General features: G+C 39.1%; 1 protein-coding gene across 1 annotated transcript in view; it reads left to right on the forward strand.

The window, feature by feature from the left end:
* Window positions 1-18,366, forward strand: part of DNER (delta/notch like EGF repeat containing) — a 326,985-nt gene that overhangs the window by 212,499 nt on the left and 96,120 nt on the right. Inside the window, exon 7 of the mRNA XM_017895295.1 lies at window positions 2,737-2,890. Coding sequence (XP_017750784.1) covers window positions 2,737-2,890 — 154 coding nt within the window. The remainder of the gene's footprint in view (window positions 1-2,736; window positions 2,891-18,366) is intronic.

Genomic DNA, 18,366 nt, shown 5'->3' on the forward strand with positions numbered 1-18,366 from the left:
AAAAAAAAAAAAAAAAAAAAAAAAAAAAGCTAACTTGAAGATATTTAATTTGGGGTTTTTAATAATTTCTTTCCATAAGCAGCATAGTTTCCATGGAATGCACTAGATAAATTACATGCTAAATGTATCCCTCAAATAATCAAGCAAATTTATCTGCAGTATGGAATGTCTGGATACAAACCAACTAAATTTTAGAGGACAGCTGCCAAGACCAATGACATATAGTAATTTGTCATGATTTGGAGGCTTGCTTTGGGACTGTATGCACTGGTCGTGCACTGCATTTACATTTCAAAGGTGGCCACAAATCTTCCGATGCAGAGAGCTCCAAACAGGACTCACGCACATGTCAAATGTGTACTCTCTTATGCATCTGAGCAAGGACAAGATTGCCCTTAGACGATCGTTCTAAAAAAAGGAGTTTCCTGTTAAAAAAAAAAAAAAAAAACCTTTCTGACAGCTTCTCTTAGCTTCCAGCTACAAATACAAACGGGAAAAACCCAAAACATGATGAAAAAACAGATAGATCCTCATTTTATTGCTAGAATGAAGAGGGAATTTCCATTTACCACAAAGAGGTGAGAGATGATAGAAGTAGAAGCCAGAAAATATAGCTCCAGCTTAAGAAGAAAGGCTATTTTTTTTTAGAAAAAATTCTAATTGCTTTAGCTTCTAAGATATCATTGAAGAATGTATTATTAAACTAAAGGAGACTTGATTATGTGGATTACAATAACCTGTCATATTCCCTTACCAAAAAACCATATTCTGTTAACAGAAGAAAGGCACCTATATAACATTTGGCAGTTTGTTTGAGCTAAATGTCATATCCTATTGTCTGGCCTCTTGGTTGGTTTCTGAGGGGTCTGCACACTTCTTTTTCAGTCACTTGTTGTGAGGGACATCCTCCTATGCGGTGTAAAACATGATCTCATGTGCAAGGGACAGCTTTTTCTTAAAAAAGAAGACTGTTGGGGAAAGAGGGTGAAGGGAGAGTGAAATGGAAGGCAGTAGAAGTGTAACTACTAACAGAAGCCAGCCATATTAAAACCATTTTGCATAATGACTTCAGTGGGTGTCCCTTCCAGGAGCATAAGGTTGAATCAGTACTAGGAAATCTAGATATTGAATTCATGTCATAATAGGTCACAGATGAAAACAATAGATCATTTCTATAGGAGCTAAAATGGCATTTGATAAAATTTCACAGTCATTCCAACAATCTACTTAGTGGTAAATTCTACCAACATCCCTTTAAGGTCAAAATTATTCTGGAAGAGCTGCCAATGTAACCTTGAGAACTGGAAAAGAAAAAATGACTATTACTATTTGCAATTGCTCTGAACTTATTGTTATTATTTGGTTTTGTGTCATATAGAAAACCTGGAAATCAACTAAAATCTCTGACCTGTACTGAAAGCTCAGTGTGATAACTGGAAACAAAACCCTAGAATTCTATTCCTGAGTAATAATTACTAGCAGGTATCATGGGTATTAACAAGAATAGGATGAAGAAGATATCTCATTATCAATAGCTACAAAAACATAAATATTCAGGAGTAAATTGATCAAGAAATGTGCAGGAGCTGTGAAACTTGATTGAGAGACAAAAACTTATTAAAGAGAAGAATGGATAACTCTTTTCTCTTTGAGGGGAAGGCAGGCAGTGGGTTGTACTTATGGGGGTACTGTGTGGAGATCCTGAGTTGACAGTGCTTGGAGAAGAGAAGAGGAGAGAGTCTCTAAGATCAGCAGCAGGAGGCTGAGACCAGGGAGAGGCAGGGAAGGTGAGGGGACAATGACTGGGGAATGGTAGAGATTGAACACCTGCCCCATGTGCCGGGCTTGGAGATGAGCTGGGCAAGGGACTTCTGTCTGTTTTGTTTAGATTTTCTTAAATAGTAGGAACTGCTAATGTCATTGTCCTTTGCCTCTCCTCCTCTCTTCCTCATAAAAATCTTCTGTAATGATTTATATTACTTCGCGTAGGCTTTGGGGACAGATTTGTGGTTTATTTCAGACATACCACTACCCCCAGGCTGGCATTAAGAAGGGGAAAGAAACCCAGTTTTGTTTGTATTTTACAACTATCTCAGAAATGAAGCTTCGAGTCAAATTCCATTCTCTGTGTCTGAGTTATGGTCTTTTACTAAGATAATGTTAATATCATAAGCTATGCAAAATGGTTACTTGAATTATACTCCTTTTATTTTCCCTTGTACTCAGATCATCTGCATGGCTGTACATGGAGGCCAGTTGAAGGAGTGATTTGGTGCGTTTTCTCAGTGCTCTGAAAGGATGGTCTGGGTTGGACATTTGATGACATTTTTGTTACAAGTGCTATCTCTGTTGAAGGATTTTAGTTGGTTGGAGTGACATCTAATTTAATGGCTGTAGCACAATCTGTCTGCTCTAGCAAAATTGCCATTTCCATGTCTGGTCAGCAAAATTTCAATTTTAGTGTAAAACAAGTTCATTTCATTTCTATTTTAGGAAGATTGAAAATGATGGGGATAAATATGAACAAATAATAGAAAAATGTGTTTGAGATTAGACTGTAAAGAAACATACTATTTTTCTTAAAGCTAGGATTTCAACTAGATTATGACATAAGTGATTTGATTAGATTGCTGATTATAAAACGTGGTTCTTTTGAACTTTGAGTCTCACAGCCAAAGCACACTGTTGAGAGGTGCCAGTCTGTTACCACAGACACTGTGTTTTTTTGTGTTTTAGGCAACTTTTTCCTGTACCTGTGAGGAGCAGTACGTGGGTACTTTCTGTGAAGAATACGATGCTTGCCAGAGGAAACCTTGCCAGAACAACGCGAGCTGTATTGACGCAAATGAAAAGCAAGATGGGAACAATTTCACCTGTGTTTGCCTTCCCGGTACGATATATACTCATGGTTCAGTTATTAGGTGTATATCTGTACAACATGCACTTCTCTCTCTCTCTTTTTATTTCCATAGGTTTTTGGGAAACAGGTGGTATTTGGTTACATGAGTAAGTGCTTTAGTGGCGGTTTGTGAGGTTTCGGTGCACTCATCACCCAAGCAGTATACACTGAGCTCAGTTTGTGGTCTTTCATTCCTCATCCCCTTCTCACCCTTCCCCCTGAGTCCCCAAAGTTCATTATATCATTCGTATACCTTTGCATCCTCATAGCTTAGCTCCCATTTATGAGTGAGAACATATAATGTTTGGTTTTCCATTCCTGAGTTACTTCTCTTAGAGTAATATTATCCAGTCCCATCCAGGTTGCTGTGAATGCCATTAATTAATTAATTAATTATTATTATTATTATTTTGAGACAGATTCTCACTCTGTTTCCCAGTCTGGAGTGCAATGGTGTGATCTCGGCTCACTGCAACCTCTGCATCCTGGGCTCCAGCGATTCTCCTGCCTCAGCCTCCCAAGTAGCTGGGATTACAGGCATGCGCCACCACACCCAGCTAATTTTTGTGTTTTTAGTAGAGATGGGGTTTCTTCATGTTGGCTAGGCTGGTCTTGAACTTCTGACCTCAGGTGATCCACCTGCCTCCACCTCCCAAAATGCTGGGATTACAGGCATGAGACACTTTGCCCAGCCTAATTCGTCCCTTTTTATGGCTAAGTAGTATTCCATTGTGTGTACTTGCTTCTTTATCCACTCATTGATTGATGGGCATTTGAGTTGGTTCCACATTTTCAGCATATACTTCTTAGTTAAGGATGGTTAAACAATGCTTTGCCCAGCTGTTGAACAAGGCAGTTTCAAGATCTCATTTGGTTCTATCAGTCTGTGCTTTATGTAATCAGGGAATGGAAGAAGAAAGTTCACATGGAGCTACACAATATGTCCCTTGGCTTTCTGCCATTACAGTGCTTCCGTTTCAGCATTACCCCATTTTTGTTCTGGAAAAATAATATTCCTGGTCCAATAGAGGCTTGGATATTTTAAAAACAATTCCACAAGTATATACTGAGTGTGGACTGGCACTGTGCAGGGTGATTATGTTAAGTAACTGAAGAAAACCCAGGATAAACCACAAAAGCCACCAATTCTTCCTGTTTATATTAACTTCCTTTTGTTCATGCACATTCGTTTAGTTCAAGTTCCTGCTACCTTATTCTCCACAATGGGAAGTTTTTAACGTTTCTTGATTAATGTGGTGTGTTCTTGGATGTTACATGAGACTTGGAAATCCTCAGAGCACACTGAGGGCCTCTAGGGAGAGTGCAGTGGACAGTGTGCCTGTAGACTTCATGCTCTGACAATCATCTTAATTGACTTACTGCTCAGCCAACTTGATTACAAACCCTTCAGGAGCAGGAATGACATTTTACCAAGGAGTGTTTTGACACAGCTATTTTGGTGCATCTTCAAAGCAAACACCAACCAAGTTGTTCTTGTTTTGTTATAAAATAATGTGCAAAACTGACATCATCATTCCTCTTTCCATCCTATTCTCTTGCCAGCTTCTGACACTGGGTGGGGATTCAGGATAAAGTAGGAGTTGGAGGGTGAAAAAAGGGATGGAACGAAGTGGGCATTGGGGTTATTAAGTACGCATTGTAAGAAACAAGGGTGCCAACAAAGTCGAAATTTGTAAAAGTGAAATTCATTCACTTATCTATTCCCACCTAAACTTTATCAAATCCTAGGGATAGGTTAATATTTTAGTATATTCTTTCATTGTGTGAGTGTGTGTGTGTGTGTCTGTGTGTAGGTCAGAGTGTGTGTATTTCTCTTGCAGGCCAGATGATTAAGTATTCTTCTACATGTTTTTAAAAAGTAATATGATCCATGTTGTTCTGTAACTTGCCTTTTTTCAGTGTGTATCTGGCAGTAGATCACAGACATTGTACCAAGTCAGTTCATATGGAGTCACCTCATTCGTTTTAACAGTTACGTGGTGTCCCCAGATTTTTATCTCCAGGTCAGACTCCCCTCCAGACCTACTTACTTGACAACCTACATGACATCTCCATTTAGGTGTCCCAGGACACCCTAAGCTCAGTCATCTCCAAGCTGACCTCATCGTGCTCCCAGCCTGACACAGCTCATCTTCCAGCGTTCCATCCATTTCTAGAAGCCAGACATCTAAAGTCATCCTAGGTGCCTCCCTCTCCCACCCTCTTCGTGTGTTTTCCACCTCCGATGCTCTCCATTTTACCACCTAGAGAATTCTCAAATCCTCACCCTCTGCAGCCCCACTGCCAACACCTTCAGGCCAGTGGCCCTTGCCCCTTGCTTGTGCTGCTGAGATGGCCTCCTGCTGTTCCTCCAACAATTCTTGACCCTGCTGCATACTAGAGCCAGGGTTCTCATGTCAAAGTGAGCATTGGCCTTTGTCTCATCCATGCCCAGACCCTCCATTCTCCACATGGCAGCAGGGGATCCCTTCCCAGTGAGATTCTGATGTAGTTGCTTTTCTGTGTAAACTTCTTTTTCACATTGCTCTTTGAACAGAGATTGAAATCCTTGGCCTCATTGTGCTCCAGGATATCTCTTTTGCCTGCTTTTCCAGCCCTATCTCACCCCCATGTCTCCCTTGCCCTGGTTTCAGCCACCTTGACCTTTTACCTCTGTAATAGCTTGACCTCTCATCTGCCACAGGATCCACCCTCTCATCCTTGTGCTTGGACAATACTTCCTCCCTGTCTCCTTTTTGCTTAGTTAACTACTCCCGGATCTCTGTTGTTTCAGGCCTCTATTAAATGCCTCTTTTCTCGGGAAGTCTTGGCTGAAGCCTTCAAGATAAGTCTCTCTCCATTTTTCTCTTCTATAGCCCCATGTTCCTTCCTTCACAGTGCTGTCTGTTTTCAGCATACATTTGTGTGTGTGACTCTTTGATTACTACCTGTCTTCCCTTTTTTGTTTTATATTTTATTTTATTTTGAGACAGAGTCTTGCTTTTGTCGCCCGGGTTGGAATGCAGTGGCATGATCTTGGCTCACTGCAACCTCTGTTTTCCGGGTTCACGTGATTCTCCTGCTTCAGCCCTCCTAAGTAGCGGGGATTACAGGAGCCCGCTACCACACCTGGGTAATTTTTGTATTTTTAGTAGAGACAGGGTTTCACCATGATGGCCAGGCTGGTCTCAAACTCCTGACCTTAGGTGATCCACCCATCTTGGCCTCCCAAAGTCCTGGAATTACAGGAGTGAGCCACTGCACCTGGCCTGTCTTCCCTTTTTTAAAGGATGGTTAAGCCACATGAGGGCAGGGCCTGGATCAGTTTTGTTCATGATTGTATTCCACAGCGTCTGACAAATTGTGGACACTTAGTCAATGTGTTGATGAGACGAATTAATGAAAGAGTATAAATGTATGCAGATGTTTGAAGCTATTCCTCTATTAATGAATCTTTTAGATGGTTGCAATTTCTCTTTTGGAAGTAATGTTAAACAAACGAAGATCCTTTTACAAATAGTCTCAATCAGAGCTGGCAAGTGGAGGTTTGATATTTTATCTGGGTTTGTTCTCAAAGAGGCTTCATTTTTTTAAAAAGGATTTTATATGCACAGAATTGAATTGATGATAATACTTGGTTTGTGGTACTCTCCGATCTTGTTCATGTATAGCCTGTTTTTACATATTTACTAAGCACCAGTGAAACCACCACCAAAAACAGAGGCTGTTTCTGAAAACTAACCTGATAGCCTCCTCCTTTGTTCATCCCTTTACCTCTCCTTTCCCTCCAGAGATAACAACCACCCTGAATCTTGAGTTGATCAGTTCTTGTTTTCTTTTCTTTTGTTTATATTTTTGTTTTTGGAGATGGAGTCTCACTCTGTTGCCCAGGCTGGATTGCAGTGGCATGATCTTGGCTCACTGCAAGCTCTACCTCCTGGGTTCATGCCATTCTCCTGCCTCAGCCTCCTGAGTAGCTGGGACTACAGTTGCCCGCCACCACACCCGGCTAATTTTTTTGTGTTTTTAGTAGAGACAGGGTTTCACCGTGGTAGCCAGGATGGTCTGGATCTCCTGACTTCTTGATCTGCCCACCTCGGCCTCCCAAAGTGCTGAGATTACAGGCGTGAGCCACTGCACCCGGCCTGTTTTCCTTTTTAATCATTTGAATATTTACATGTTTTATAGAAACATTTATTTTAATTCTTTTAAAATTTATAAAATGGTATCATGCATGATTCATGTTATGGTATCATGCATGCAATTCTCTGGTACTTACTTTTTCACTTAATACTATCATTACTAAGACATCCATAGTGTTGGAGTTGACTGCCATATAAAATTTGAATCTGTGAACAGGGACAGATACACATTCTTGTATGTCTTCTGTTGTGTATGTGCTTGAGGTTTTTAAGGTATATACCTGGAAGTAAAATTGTGGAACATAAAATATATAATTGACCAATTATAGGATGTCATATTAAACGGTTTTTTTTCCAAGTGTTGCACTAATATCTACTTACATGTGCAGTATATAAGTGAGTTTGTAGACTCACATCTTCTTCAGCATTTGGTAGTGTCAGAATTTTTAATGCTTGCCAGCTGGATAGGTATAAAAGGTAACTCATTATGGCTGCTGTAGTCTGCTGAACACTAATAATGCTGACCTCCTCTTCATATGTTTATTTGCCATTATCTGCGTGTGTATGCACACTCTTCTTGATTTGTTAGAATTCTTTATTTTTGATACTAATAATTTGTTATACAAATTGTAAATATGTTCTTCAAGCTTGTAACTTGTCTTTTGACTTCAAGGGCTCTTTTGGGGAATAGACCTTATAGTTTTCAAACTTTACTTTTCTGGTTAATACATTTATGTCCAATTTAAGAAAATGTTTCCCTTCATGAAGATCTAAAGGATATTAACCTGTGTTTTCCACTAAGCATCTACAATTTTTGTTTTATACCAAAGTCTTTAATCAATATGAATTTGATATACTATATATATATATATGTAGTATGAAATATGGATCCAATTTCCTATTTTATAATTTTATTTTTAATCTTCAGAAATACACCATTTCTATAAATACATAGTATATGATACTTTATGATGTGTTCCTATTTCTTCAAAGCTACAGACAGAATTTGGAATAACTAAATAGCTGTGTATTTTAAATTGTGCCTATTATCTTCTCAGCATTTCTGCACTGTCATAGTTGAACCATTGATTTGAAATTTCCAGAAACGTAATTAATTATTTTTGCTTTTTAATAGGAAAAAGAATTTTACTGTTACCATCTAAGGTGATTTAATGTCTCCAATGCTAATATCACATTATAGCACACGTAGGCATATAGGAATCTCCTTGGGCCTTCTACTAACAATAGTAACAATAATAGAAGTATAGTCATGTACTGCCACCATGATGGACCACATACTGACGGTCAATGATGGACTACATAAACAATGGTGTGCCATAAGATTACAATGCTATATTTTGATGGTAACTTTTCTATGTTTAGACATGCATAAACAATGATGTGCCATAAGATTACAATGCTGTGTTTTAATGGTAACTTTTGTATGTTTAGATATGTTTAGACACACAAATACCTATCATTGTGTTGCAATTGCCTACAGTATTCAGTATAATAACATGTACAGATTTGTAGCCCAGGAGCAATAGGCTATCCTGTATAGCCTAGGTGTGTAGTAGGCTGTATCATCTAGGTTTGTGTAAGTACATTCCATTGTATTAACAAAATGATGAAATCACCTAACGACACATTCCTTAGAACGTATCCCCATCATTAAGCAATACGTGATTGTAATACTTTGACTTTCAGTTGACATCAAGACCACAGCATTGTTTTACTACAAGTATATGAACTTTGATAATTGTGCTTAGACTCCTGGTATGGTTTGGCTCTGTGTCCCCAGCCAAATCTCACCTTGAATTGTAATAATCCCCATGTGTCAAGGGTGGGACGAGGTGGAGATAATTAACTCATGGGGCAGTTTCCCCTGTGTTGTTCTTGTGATAGTAAGTCATTACAAGATTTGATGGTTTTATAATGGTTTTGCTCAGTTCTCAGTCTTCTCTTTCCTGCCACCATGTAAAGAAGGACATGTTTGCTTACTTTTCCACCATAATTTTAAGTTTCTTGAGGCCTCCCCAGCCCTGTGGAACTGTGAGTCAATTAAACCTCTTTCCTTTATAAATTACCCAGTTTTGGGTATTTCTTCATAGCAGCATGAGACCTGACTAATACAGCTCCGAAACAGTTTGGTCGTTGCTGGTAAATTCATCAGAATTGTGCTGGAACCCAAGAGATGGCAAATTGATCTCGATTCACAAAACAGTCATCTTTTATGTCTTCTATTAAAACAACAAAACTGTTTTATAGCCCCACACTTGTAAATAATAGCAAATTCTGGTTTAAGGAAGCTGCTTTCTAACAATAGTTCTACCACTTTCTGAATATTGCAGATTGAAAACTCCCATTTTCATGAAATAATATGAAACTAGATATAGGAGCCTTTGTGCATTGGTCACAGTTTAAACAAGTTTCAAAAATAATATTTTTTTACATTGGCATTTACATCATATTATTTTATTTTCTGAGGTTCTTGAAACATGTGTAATTTGCTTAGAGTTAGTTTTCCATGTGTGAGAAAAATCCGTGCATGTGAAAGATCTTTCTTGTTTAATATAATTTTAAGGCAGCCATAGAACCATAGCAGCAATTTAAAATAATACATTTCTGCTCTCCTTGAATCTGTAGCTCTCCTGTCATCTGTCTCACCTTCCACTTTGCCCAAAGGTCGACCCTGTCTCTATCAGGGTCTCTCTGACTCCCAGCTAGTTTTCTTCATTGCATTTTCACAGAGATGGGTCCAGGGGACGCCCCCCCCCCCCACCCCCGGCTCTGCTCTTTGTTATGCTTTAGCACAAATCTTGATCAGGGTAGAAGAGATTTGGGAAATGTTATCTTGGCATCACAACTCCCTCTTTGCTCATCTATCTGATGACTTGTTCTTGAGTTTCCTTAAGAAGGTTTCTTCTTTGCCAGTTCCAGTTCCCTGCAGGAACCCCCATTCCCATAGGTTTCTCTCTCTTTTAGCTTAGCTTCTAGTGCTGCTTTTTTTATTGCAGCTAACACACACACACACACACACACACACACACACACACACACACACACACACACTGCAGCAGCGCATAATCCTCAAGCCTCAGTGGCTTCCAAGCCAAGGTTAATTTTTCTTATGTCATAGTCTGATGAGGGCGCTTAGCCTCTAGGCAGTGACTCAGGGTTCCGGGTCCCTTCACGTTGTGAAGATATCATCCTCAAGAGGTGGCCTTCACAGTTGCTGCTGAAGGCAAAGGGACAGCTGGAGAGTCCTATGTAATGTTCTTAGGGCAGTGCCTAGTAGCATCTGCTATCCCTTCCACCACATGCCATTTGCCAGAATTCAGGCCCTTATTACCTAAAGTCACTGACTAGGAAGAGGAAACAACATGGGGAACACGTCTTGTCCATGCCATGCCAGGTGCAAGAACCAGTAACTGTTGGGGCTGGGATTTGAACCCAGGTCCTTCTGCAGGATTATTGATCCTCTTATTATACTGTTTTTCCGTGTTTGCAACTATGTGGTGTGCTGAGTACTTTCCTGTCACAAATGCATGATTTAAGATGATGTAATTCCTTCAGCATTTTCATGTCAAAAGATCTCATTATAATAAAATAAATATTAGGTTATTTTGTCTAAAAAAGGGGGGCTGATGCTTAAAGGGGAGTTTACTAATGAGTTTAGTTCTGAATATCTTTTTTTGTTGTTCACTTTATTCTAAAGGATATTACAGGGCCGGGCATGGTGGCTCACACCTGTAATCCTAGCACTTTGGGAGGCCGAGGCAAACAGATCACCTGAAATCAGGAGTTTGAGACTAGCCTGGTCAACATGGTGAAACCCCCTCTCTACTAAAAATACAAAAATTAGCCGGGCATGGTGGCTGGTGTCTGTAATCCTAGTTATTTGGGAGGCTGAGGCAGGAGAATCGCTTGAACCCAGCCCAGGAGGCGGAGGTTGCAGTGAGCCAAGATCACACCACTGCACTCCAGCCTGGGCAACAGAGTGAGACTCCATCTCAAAAATAAATAAATAAATAAATAAATAAATAAATAAATAAATAAATGATATTACAAAGGATATAGATGAAGAGATGCGTAGGGCATCGATATATGTATGTGACTGGGTGTGTGTACACTCATGTGTGTGTGCAACACACATGCACACACACACATCACAAGCCATCTCCTGGTTTTCAAACACGGATCAGTTACATCAAAAGAATACACAACTCAGCTGGGCACGGTAGTACATGCCTGTAATCTCAGCACTTTGGGAGGCCAAGGTGGGCAGATCACTTGAACCCAGGAGTTTGAGACCAGCCTGGGCAACATGGCAAAACCCCATCTCTACAAACAATTCAAAAGTTAGCTGGGCATGGTGGTGTGTGTCTGTAGTACCAGCTACTCGGGAGGCTGTGATGGGAGGATTGCTTGAGCCCAGGAGGTAGAGGTTGCAGTGAGCTGAGATAGTGCTACTATACTTCAACCCAGGTAACAGAGTGAGATGCTGTCTCAAAACAAACAATCAAACAAACAACAAAAAATATATATAACTCAAAAGATACCTCCACAGTACTGGAATCCTTTTCAGTCATTAGTTATCACTCCAGTCCATCATACTGCATGAATATCTCCCAAGCTGTGGCCACTGGGTTTGCAGGTTTCCTTTTTATCTCATTGGGTTCCAAAAGCAGGAGTGGTCTTGGCACACATGTATTGTACCCTTTAAGGCATCTGTTATAATTGAGCTGAAACAATGTCGTCTCTTGCTCTGAGACTCTTTCGAGATGATAGTACCTCCCATTTATTTATTCCTTTACCCTTGGCTACTGTTTCTCCTTTTTTTTCTATTTGTTGTTTATTTTTACTCAACTTTTCCACCTCTGGAAGGGACATTGGGTTTGGTCACCGTGCTGGTCCAGACTGCTGGTAACAATGCTAATCTAGCAAGGGCCTCCCCTCAGTCTATTCCCATTCATGTAGGGTAAGGTTACGTAGGCTCTGAACTAGTGAGCCATTTTTACCACCCAGGCAATATAGCTGTATTCACTCTTCGCCCCAGTTTTGCCAGTTGGGGTCAAAGCATAACTGACCCCCATTAGGTCCTTAGGAATTCTGACATAAGGTTTAAAAGCATAGTTACAGTTTTCTGTTTAGAAATCATCCCTGCTTCCAGTACTTGCAGTTGCAGCCCTAGCACAAGGACCATTGTATCAAGTAGAGGAGAAAAAATAATTATTTGGGGGGTAACTTGGGAAAGAAAGAAAAAATTATAGTTGTTATACCAGTGTACTCTCTACCTTGGCAAGAATTGCTTAATCATACCAGCATTCTCCCCATCCCCTCTCCCCAAGATCAGCCGGAGAAAAAATAATCTAACGGGGACACCCCATTAATCCCATTCATATTCAGTGTGAGCACACAGCTACGAAGCCAGGTAAGCCAGCTCTGCCTGCCTTCTCCCTGTTTCAGAAACCATTGTTTCAAATACCTGTCCTATTTCTCGATCAAACTATCACTGTGAGGAGGATATGTCTACCCGTCGTTGGACATTGTGGGCTGTACAGTGTGTTTGCTGGTCTGAAAAAATGATAACCATCTAAATCCATGTAATATCTTCTGTTTCTTGTTTTTTGTTTTGTGATGGCACTCTGAGTGTGTTCATCTTCCGTGGGGTAAACAAAGCCCAGTCCAGAGTCAGTGTCTATTGCCGTTAAGACCTATTTGTAGCTCCCCAGTCTGCCAGTGTCAGTCCCACTCACCAGCTATGTTCAGGGCCTTCTTTCCCCACAGAGAATCTGCCCTATAGCCATCAGCAGTCTCTGTCTCTCTCATTGACAAACAGTACAGTTTTGGCATTATGTGCCCAAGGAGGGTGCAAGAGGAATGTGTCTAGATTGATCCCGTCTCTGCGCTGCTGCAGTGCCCCTGTATCCCGTATCCACCCCTTTCATGGACTCAGGTGAGCACCTCACGGGAGCACCCATAGATATCTGTTTGTTGATTCCAGTCACCTTCTTAACCTGGAAGGGAGTTCTTCTGATGGACACTGACAGGTTCTACTTTAATGCACCCCTCAAATCCTCATAAGGCCATGGTCCATATGGGCTTCTTTTTGATAGGACAGGTTTCCACTGCCCTCTTGCCTGAGTGTATGGCCAGGCCTTTGGTCACTGCCCAGTGAGTCAGTAAAAACCCAAACACAGGGGCTTCCACCGCTGTTAGTTCTTCCATTACTCCTAGAAAAACAGCGTGCAATTTAGCCCACTGAGAAGATCAATTTTTACCTTCTTTGATCAAAGCAGCAGCTTTCCAAACAGGATATTGTCCATTCACTTTGCAACTACTGTCTGTAAGCCAGGCCGCTCCTTGTTGGTCAACTGCAAGCTGCTGGACATCCTTGAACCAATTATTTTTCCATAGGAAAACTGCATTTTCTTTGTGGATTAACTATTTATAATTAATTAATATCGATTAATTAACCTCTGAAGCACCAGATACATACACAAAAACCTTCATACAGAGGGGAGTGTTTCTTCTTTTTGAAAATGTACCCCACTGTGCTCTGATTATTACAAGTTTGATCATGCAAAATTATTTTGTTTGATGAATGAATTAATTCAAACTGTGTTGTTGTCACCAGAGAACAAAAACTCTCAACAAAGTCTTCACAGGAGCATTGTTGTCTTGACGCAATGCTTATTTCTCTTGAGAGGAGAACGTTTCTTGGTAACGGAAAATATTTTCAGCAAAGAATCTGCACCTCCAAATTTGTTATTATTTTGATATTTTGCTTTAATTTCTATGTCAAGTGTCAGTACAAGAAATTTTTTTTTTTAGTTATCGGGAATCTAGAAATGCATAAATATGGCAGATTGGGTTTTGAGTTGTTTAAGTAATAAACATTTTTCTTTAGTTTTCTTTCTTTTCCTTTTTTTTTTTAAACTCACATGCTTATCATTTCTTTGTAGTGAGAACACTTAAAATCTACTTTCTTAGCAATTTTTAAGGATATAATACATTGTGACTATACAATAGATCTCTGGAAGCATTCCTCCTGAGATTTTGTATCCTTTGACCAACCTAGGTACTCTTTTAAATCTCTCCGATCTTGTCCTCCCCTCCTTCCACCCTCCTGATAATCACCATTCTCTCTACTTCTCTGAGTTTGCCTATTTTAGATTCATCATATAGGTGGTATCACACAGCATTGGTCCTTCTGTGTCTGGCTTATTTCCCTTAGCACAGTGTCCTCCAGGTTGATTCATGTTGTTGCAGATGACAGAATTTTCTTCTTTTGAAAACCAAACATCATATGTTCTCACTCATAAGTGGGAGCTAAGCTATGAGGATGCAAAGGCATAAGAATGATACAATGGACTTTGGGGACTCGGCGGAAAGGGTGCGAGGGGTGTGAGGGATAAAAGACTGCAAATTAGGTACAGTGTATACTGCTCGGGTGATAGGTGCATCAAAATCTTACATATCACCACTAAATAACTTACTCATGTGACCATACACAATCTGTTCCCCGAAAACCTATGGAAATTAAAAAAAAAAAGGCCAAGTAGTATTTTATTGTGTATATATACACCACATTTTCTTTATTCACTCACCTGTGGATGGGCACTTAGACTGAATCCATGTCTTGACTATTTGTAAATAATGCTACAATGAATGTGATAGTGCAAATATCACCTCGAAATAATGATTGCAATTCCTTTGGCTATATATCCAGTAGTGCGATTGTCGCATCATACAGTAGTTCTATTTTAGTTTTCTGAGGAACCTAAATACTGCTTTTCATAATAGTTACACTAATTTGCATTCCCAACAGTGTCCCAGAGTCCCCTTTTCTCCACATCCTCACCAACACGGATTATCTTTCGTCTTTTTGATATTAGCCATTCTGACAGGTGTGACTTGATATCTCACCGTGGTTTTAATTTACACTTCCCTGATGATCAGTGATGTTGACCCTTTTTTCATATACTTGTTGGCCATTTGTATGTCTTTCTTTAGAAAGTCTATTCAGGGCTGGGCATGGTGGCTCACGCCTGTAATCCTAGCACTTTGAGAAGCCGAGAAGGGCAGATCATGAGGGCAGGAGATCAAGACCATCCTGGCTAACACGGTGAAACTTGGTCTCTACTAAAAATACAAAAAATTAGTTGGGCATGGTGGCACACTCCTGTAGTCCCAGCTACTTAGGAGGTTGAGGCAGGAGAATCGCTTGAACCTGGGAGGCAGAGTTTGCAGTGAGCCGAGATTGTGCCACTGCACTCCAGCCTGGGAGATAGAGGGAGAAAAAAAAGTAAGTTTGTTCAGGTTTTTTGCCCGTTTTTAAAATTGGCTCATTTGTTTTATTGCTATTGAGTTGTTTGAATACCTTATATATTTAGAATAGCAATTATTTATCAGACGTATGGTTTGCAAGTATTTTCTCTTATTCTGTATGTTGTATTTTCACTCCACTGATTGCTTCTTTTGCCATGCAGAAGCTTTTTAGTTTGATGTAATCCCATTTGTCTATTTTTGCTTTTGTTGCCTGTGCTTTTGGGGTTATCTGCAAAAGAATCATTGCACAGACCAATGTCACAGAGCTCTTCTTTTTTTTTTCTGTTTAACAGTTTCAGATCTGATATTTAAGTATTTTTGAATTGATGTTTTACATGTGACATGAGATCAGAGTCCATTTTCATTCTTCTGCATTTGGATGTCCAGTTTTCCCACCACCATTTATTTTAGAGACTATCTGTTCCCCATTTTTAAATTTCCTTTTTTTTTTTTTGAGACAAAGTCTTGCTGTGTTGCCCAGGCTGGAGTGCAGTGGCATGATCTCAGCTCACTGCAACCTCCACCTTCTGGGTTCAAGTGATTCTTCTGCCTCAGACTCCTGAGTGGCTGGGACTACAGGCACCCACCACCATGCCCAGTTAATTTTTGTGTTTTTAGTAGAGACAGGGTTTCACCATATTGGCCAGGCTGGTCTCAAACTCCTGACCTCAGGTGATCTGCCTGCCTCAGCCTCCCAAAGTGCTGGGATTACAGGTGTGAACCACTGCACCCGGCCCCATTCCCCATTTTATGTTCTTGGCATCATTGTTGAAAATCAAGTGACTGTAAAAGCATAGATTTATTTGTAAGCTCTCTGTTGTGTTCCATTAGTGTGCATCTGTTTTCATGCCAGCACCATGCTGTTTTGATTGCTATAGTTTTGTAGTATATTTTGAAATCAGGTAGTATAATCTCCTGCTTTGCTCTTTCCACTCAAGATTGATGTTAGCTATTTGGAGTCTTTCGTGGTTCCATACAAATTTTAGATTTTTAAAAAAATTTCTGTGGAAAATGTCACTGGAATTTTTGTAGGAATTTCATTGAATCTGTAGATTGCTTTAGATAAAATGGACATTTTAACAATATTAACTCTTCCCGTCCATGAACACAGGATATCTTTCCATGTATTTTTGTCTTCTTCAATTTTTTTAATCAGAATTTTATAGTTTTAAATTTACAAATATTTCCCCTACTTGGTTTAATGTATTTCTAAGTATTTTATTTTGTAGTTACTATAAAGAAAACTGTTTACTTCATTTATTTTTTAGGTAGGTCATTGTTAGTGTACAGAAATGCTACCACATTTTGTATGTTGATTTCGTATCCTGCACATTTACTGAACTCATTTATTAATTGTGGCAGTCCTTTTGTGGGGTTTTAAATAATTTCTATATATAAGGTCATGTCATCAGCGAACAGTCTAACTTCTTCCCTTCTGATTTGGATGCCTTTTATTTCTTTTTCTTGCCTAATTGCTCTGGCTAGTATATTAAATTATATGTTCAATAGAAGTGGTGAGAGTGGCCACTCGTTTCTGATCTTAGAGGAAAATCTTTCAACTGTTTACTACTGAGTATGATGTTAGATTTGGGCTTGTCATATATGGCCTTTATTGTGTTGAGGTACATTCCTTCTATACCTAGTTTGTTAAGAATTTTTAATCATGAAAGAATGCTAAGTTTGGTCAAATGCTTTTTCTGCATCTATTGAGATGATGATGTGGTTTTTGCCCTTCATTATTTTAAAGTAATATATCTTATTTATTGATTTGCATATGTTGATACTTCCTTGCATCCCATGGATAAATCCCACTTGATTGTGTGAACGATTCTATTAAATTCAGTTTGCTAGTGTTTGAGAATTTTTGCTCCTGTGTTCATCAGGGATATTGACCTGTAATTTTCTTTTGTCATAATGTCCTTATCTGGCTTTGGTATCAGGGTAACGCTGGCCTTCTCTTCCATATTTTGGAAGAGTTTGAGAAAAACTGATATTAGTTCTTTAAATAACTAATACAATTTGGTGGTGAAGCCATCAGTTCTTGAATTTTTCTTTGATGGGAGACTTTTTTATTATTGGCTTACTCTTTTACTCATTCTTGGTCTGTTCACATTTTATATTTCTTCATGATTCAGTCCTGATAGATTGTATGTTTCTAGAAATTTATGTATTTGTTCTTGGTTATCCAATTTGTTGGTGTATTATTGGTTATCGTGTTAGAGTAATTCTTTGTGTTATAATACAACAAATCCTTTGTATCTCTGTGGTATCAGTTGTAATGTCCCCTCTTTCATTTCTGCTTTTATTTAGTTAAGTCTTCTCTTTTACTTTGTTAGTCTAGCTAAAGTTTTGTTGACTTTGTTTATCTTAAAAAAAAAAACCATTAGTTTTGTTGATTTTTTTTTTCCTATTGTTTTTCTAGTTTCTATTTTATTTATTTCTGATCAGATCTTCATTATCTCCTTCCTTAAATTAACTTTGGGCTTAGTTTGTTCTTTGCTTCTTTAGATGTAACATTGGGTTGTTTATTTGAGATCTTTCTTCTTTATTGATGTAGTTATGTATTGTTACATCCTTTCCTCTTAGAACTGCTTTAACTGTATCCTGTCAGTTTTGGTATGTTGTGTTTCCATTTTGTTTGTTTCAAGATATTTTACATTTTCTTTTGATTTTTTTCTTCGACTTACTGGTTGTTCAAGAGCATGTTGCTTAATTTTCATGTATTTGTAAATTTTCTAAAATTCCTCCTGTTATTAGTTTCTACTTTCATATCATTGTAATATGAAAATATTATTGATGCCATTTCAATCTTCTTAAATTTGGTAGACTTGTCTTGTACCCTAACATATGATCTGTTATGGAGAATGCTCCATGTGGCTTGAGAAGAATGTATATGCTGCTGCTGTTGGGTGGAATGCTCTGTATATAGCTGTTAGGTCCATTTGGCCTGAAGTACAGTCCTGCTCTGGTGTTTTCTTATTGATTTTCTGT

Source organism: Rhinopithecus bieti, unplaced genomic scaffold (assembly GCF_001698545.2).
Source record: "Rhinopithecus bieti isolate Rb0 unplaced genomic scaffold, ASM169854v2 scaffold_24306, whole genome shotgun sequence".
NCBI lineage: Eukaryota > Metazoa > Chordata > Mammalia > Primates > Cercopithecidae > Rhinopithecus > Rhinopithecus bieti.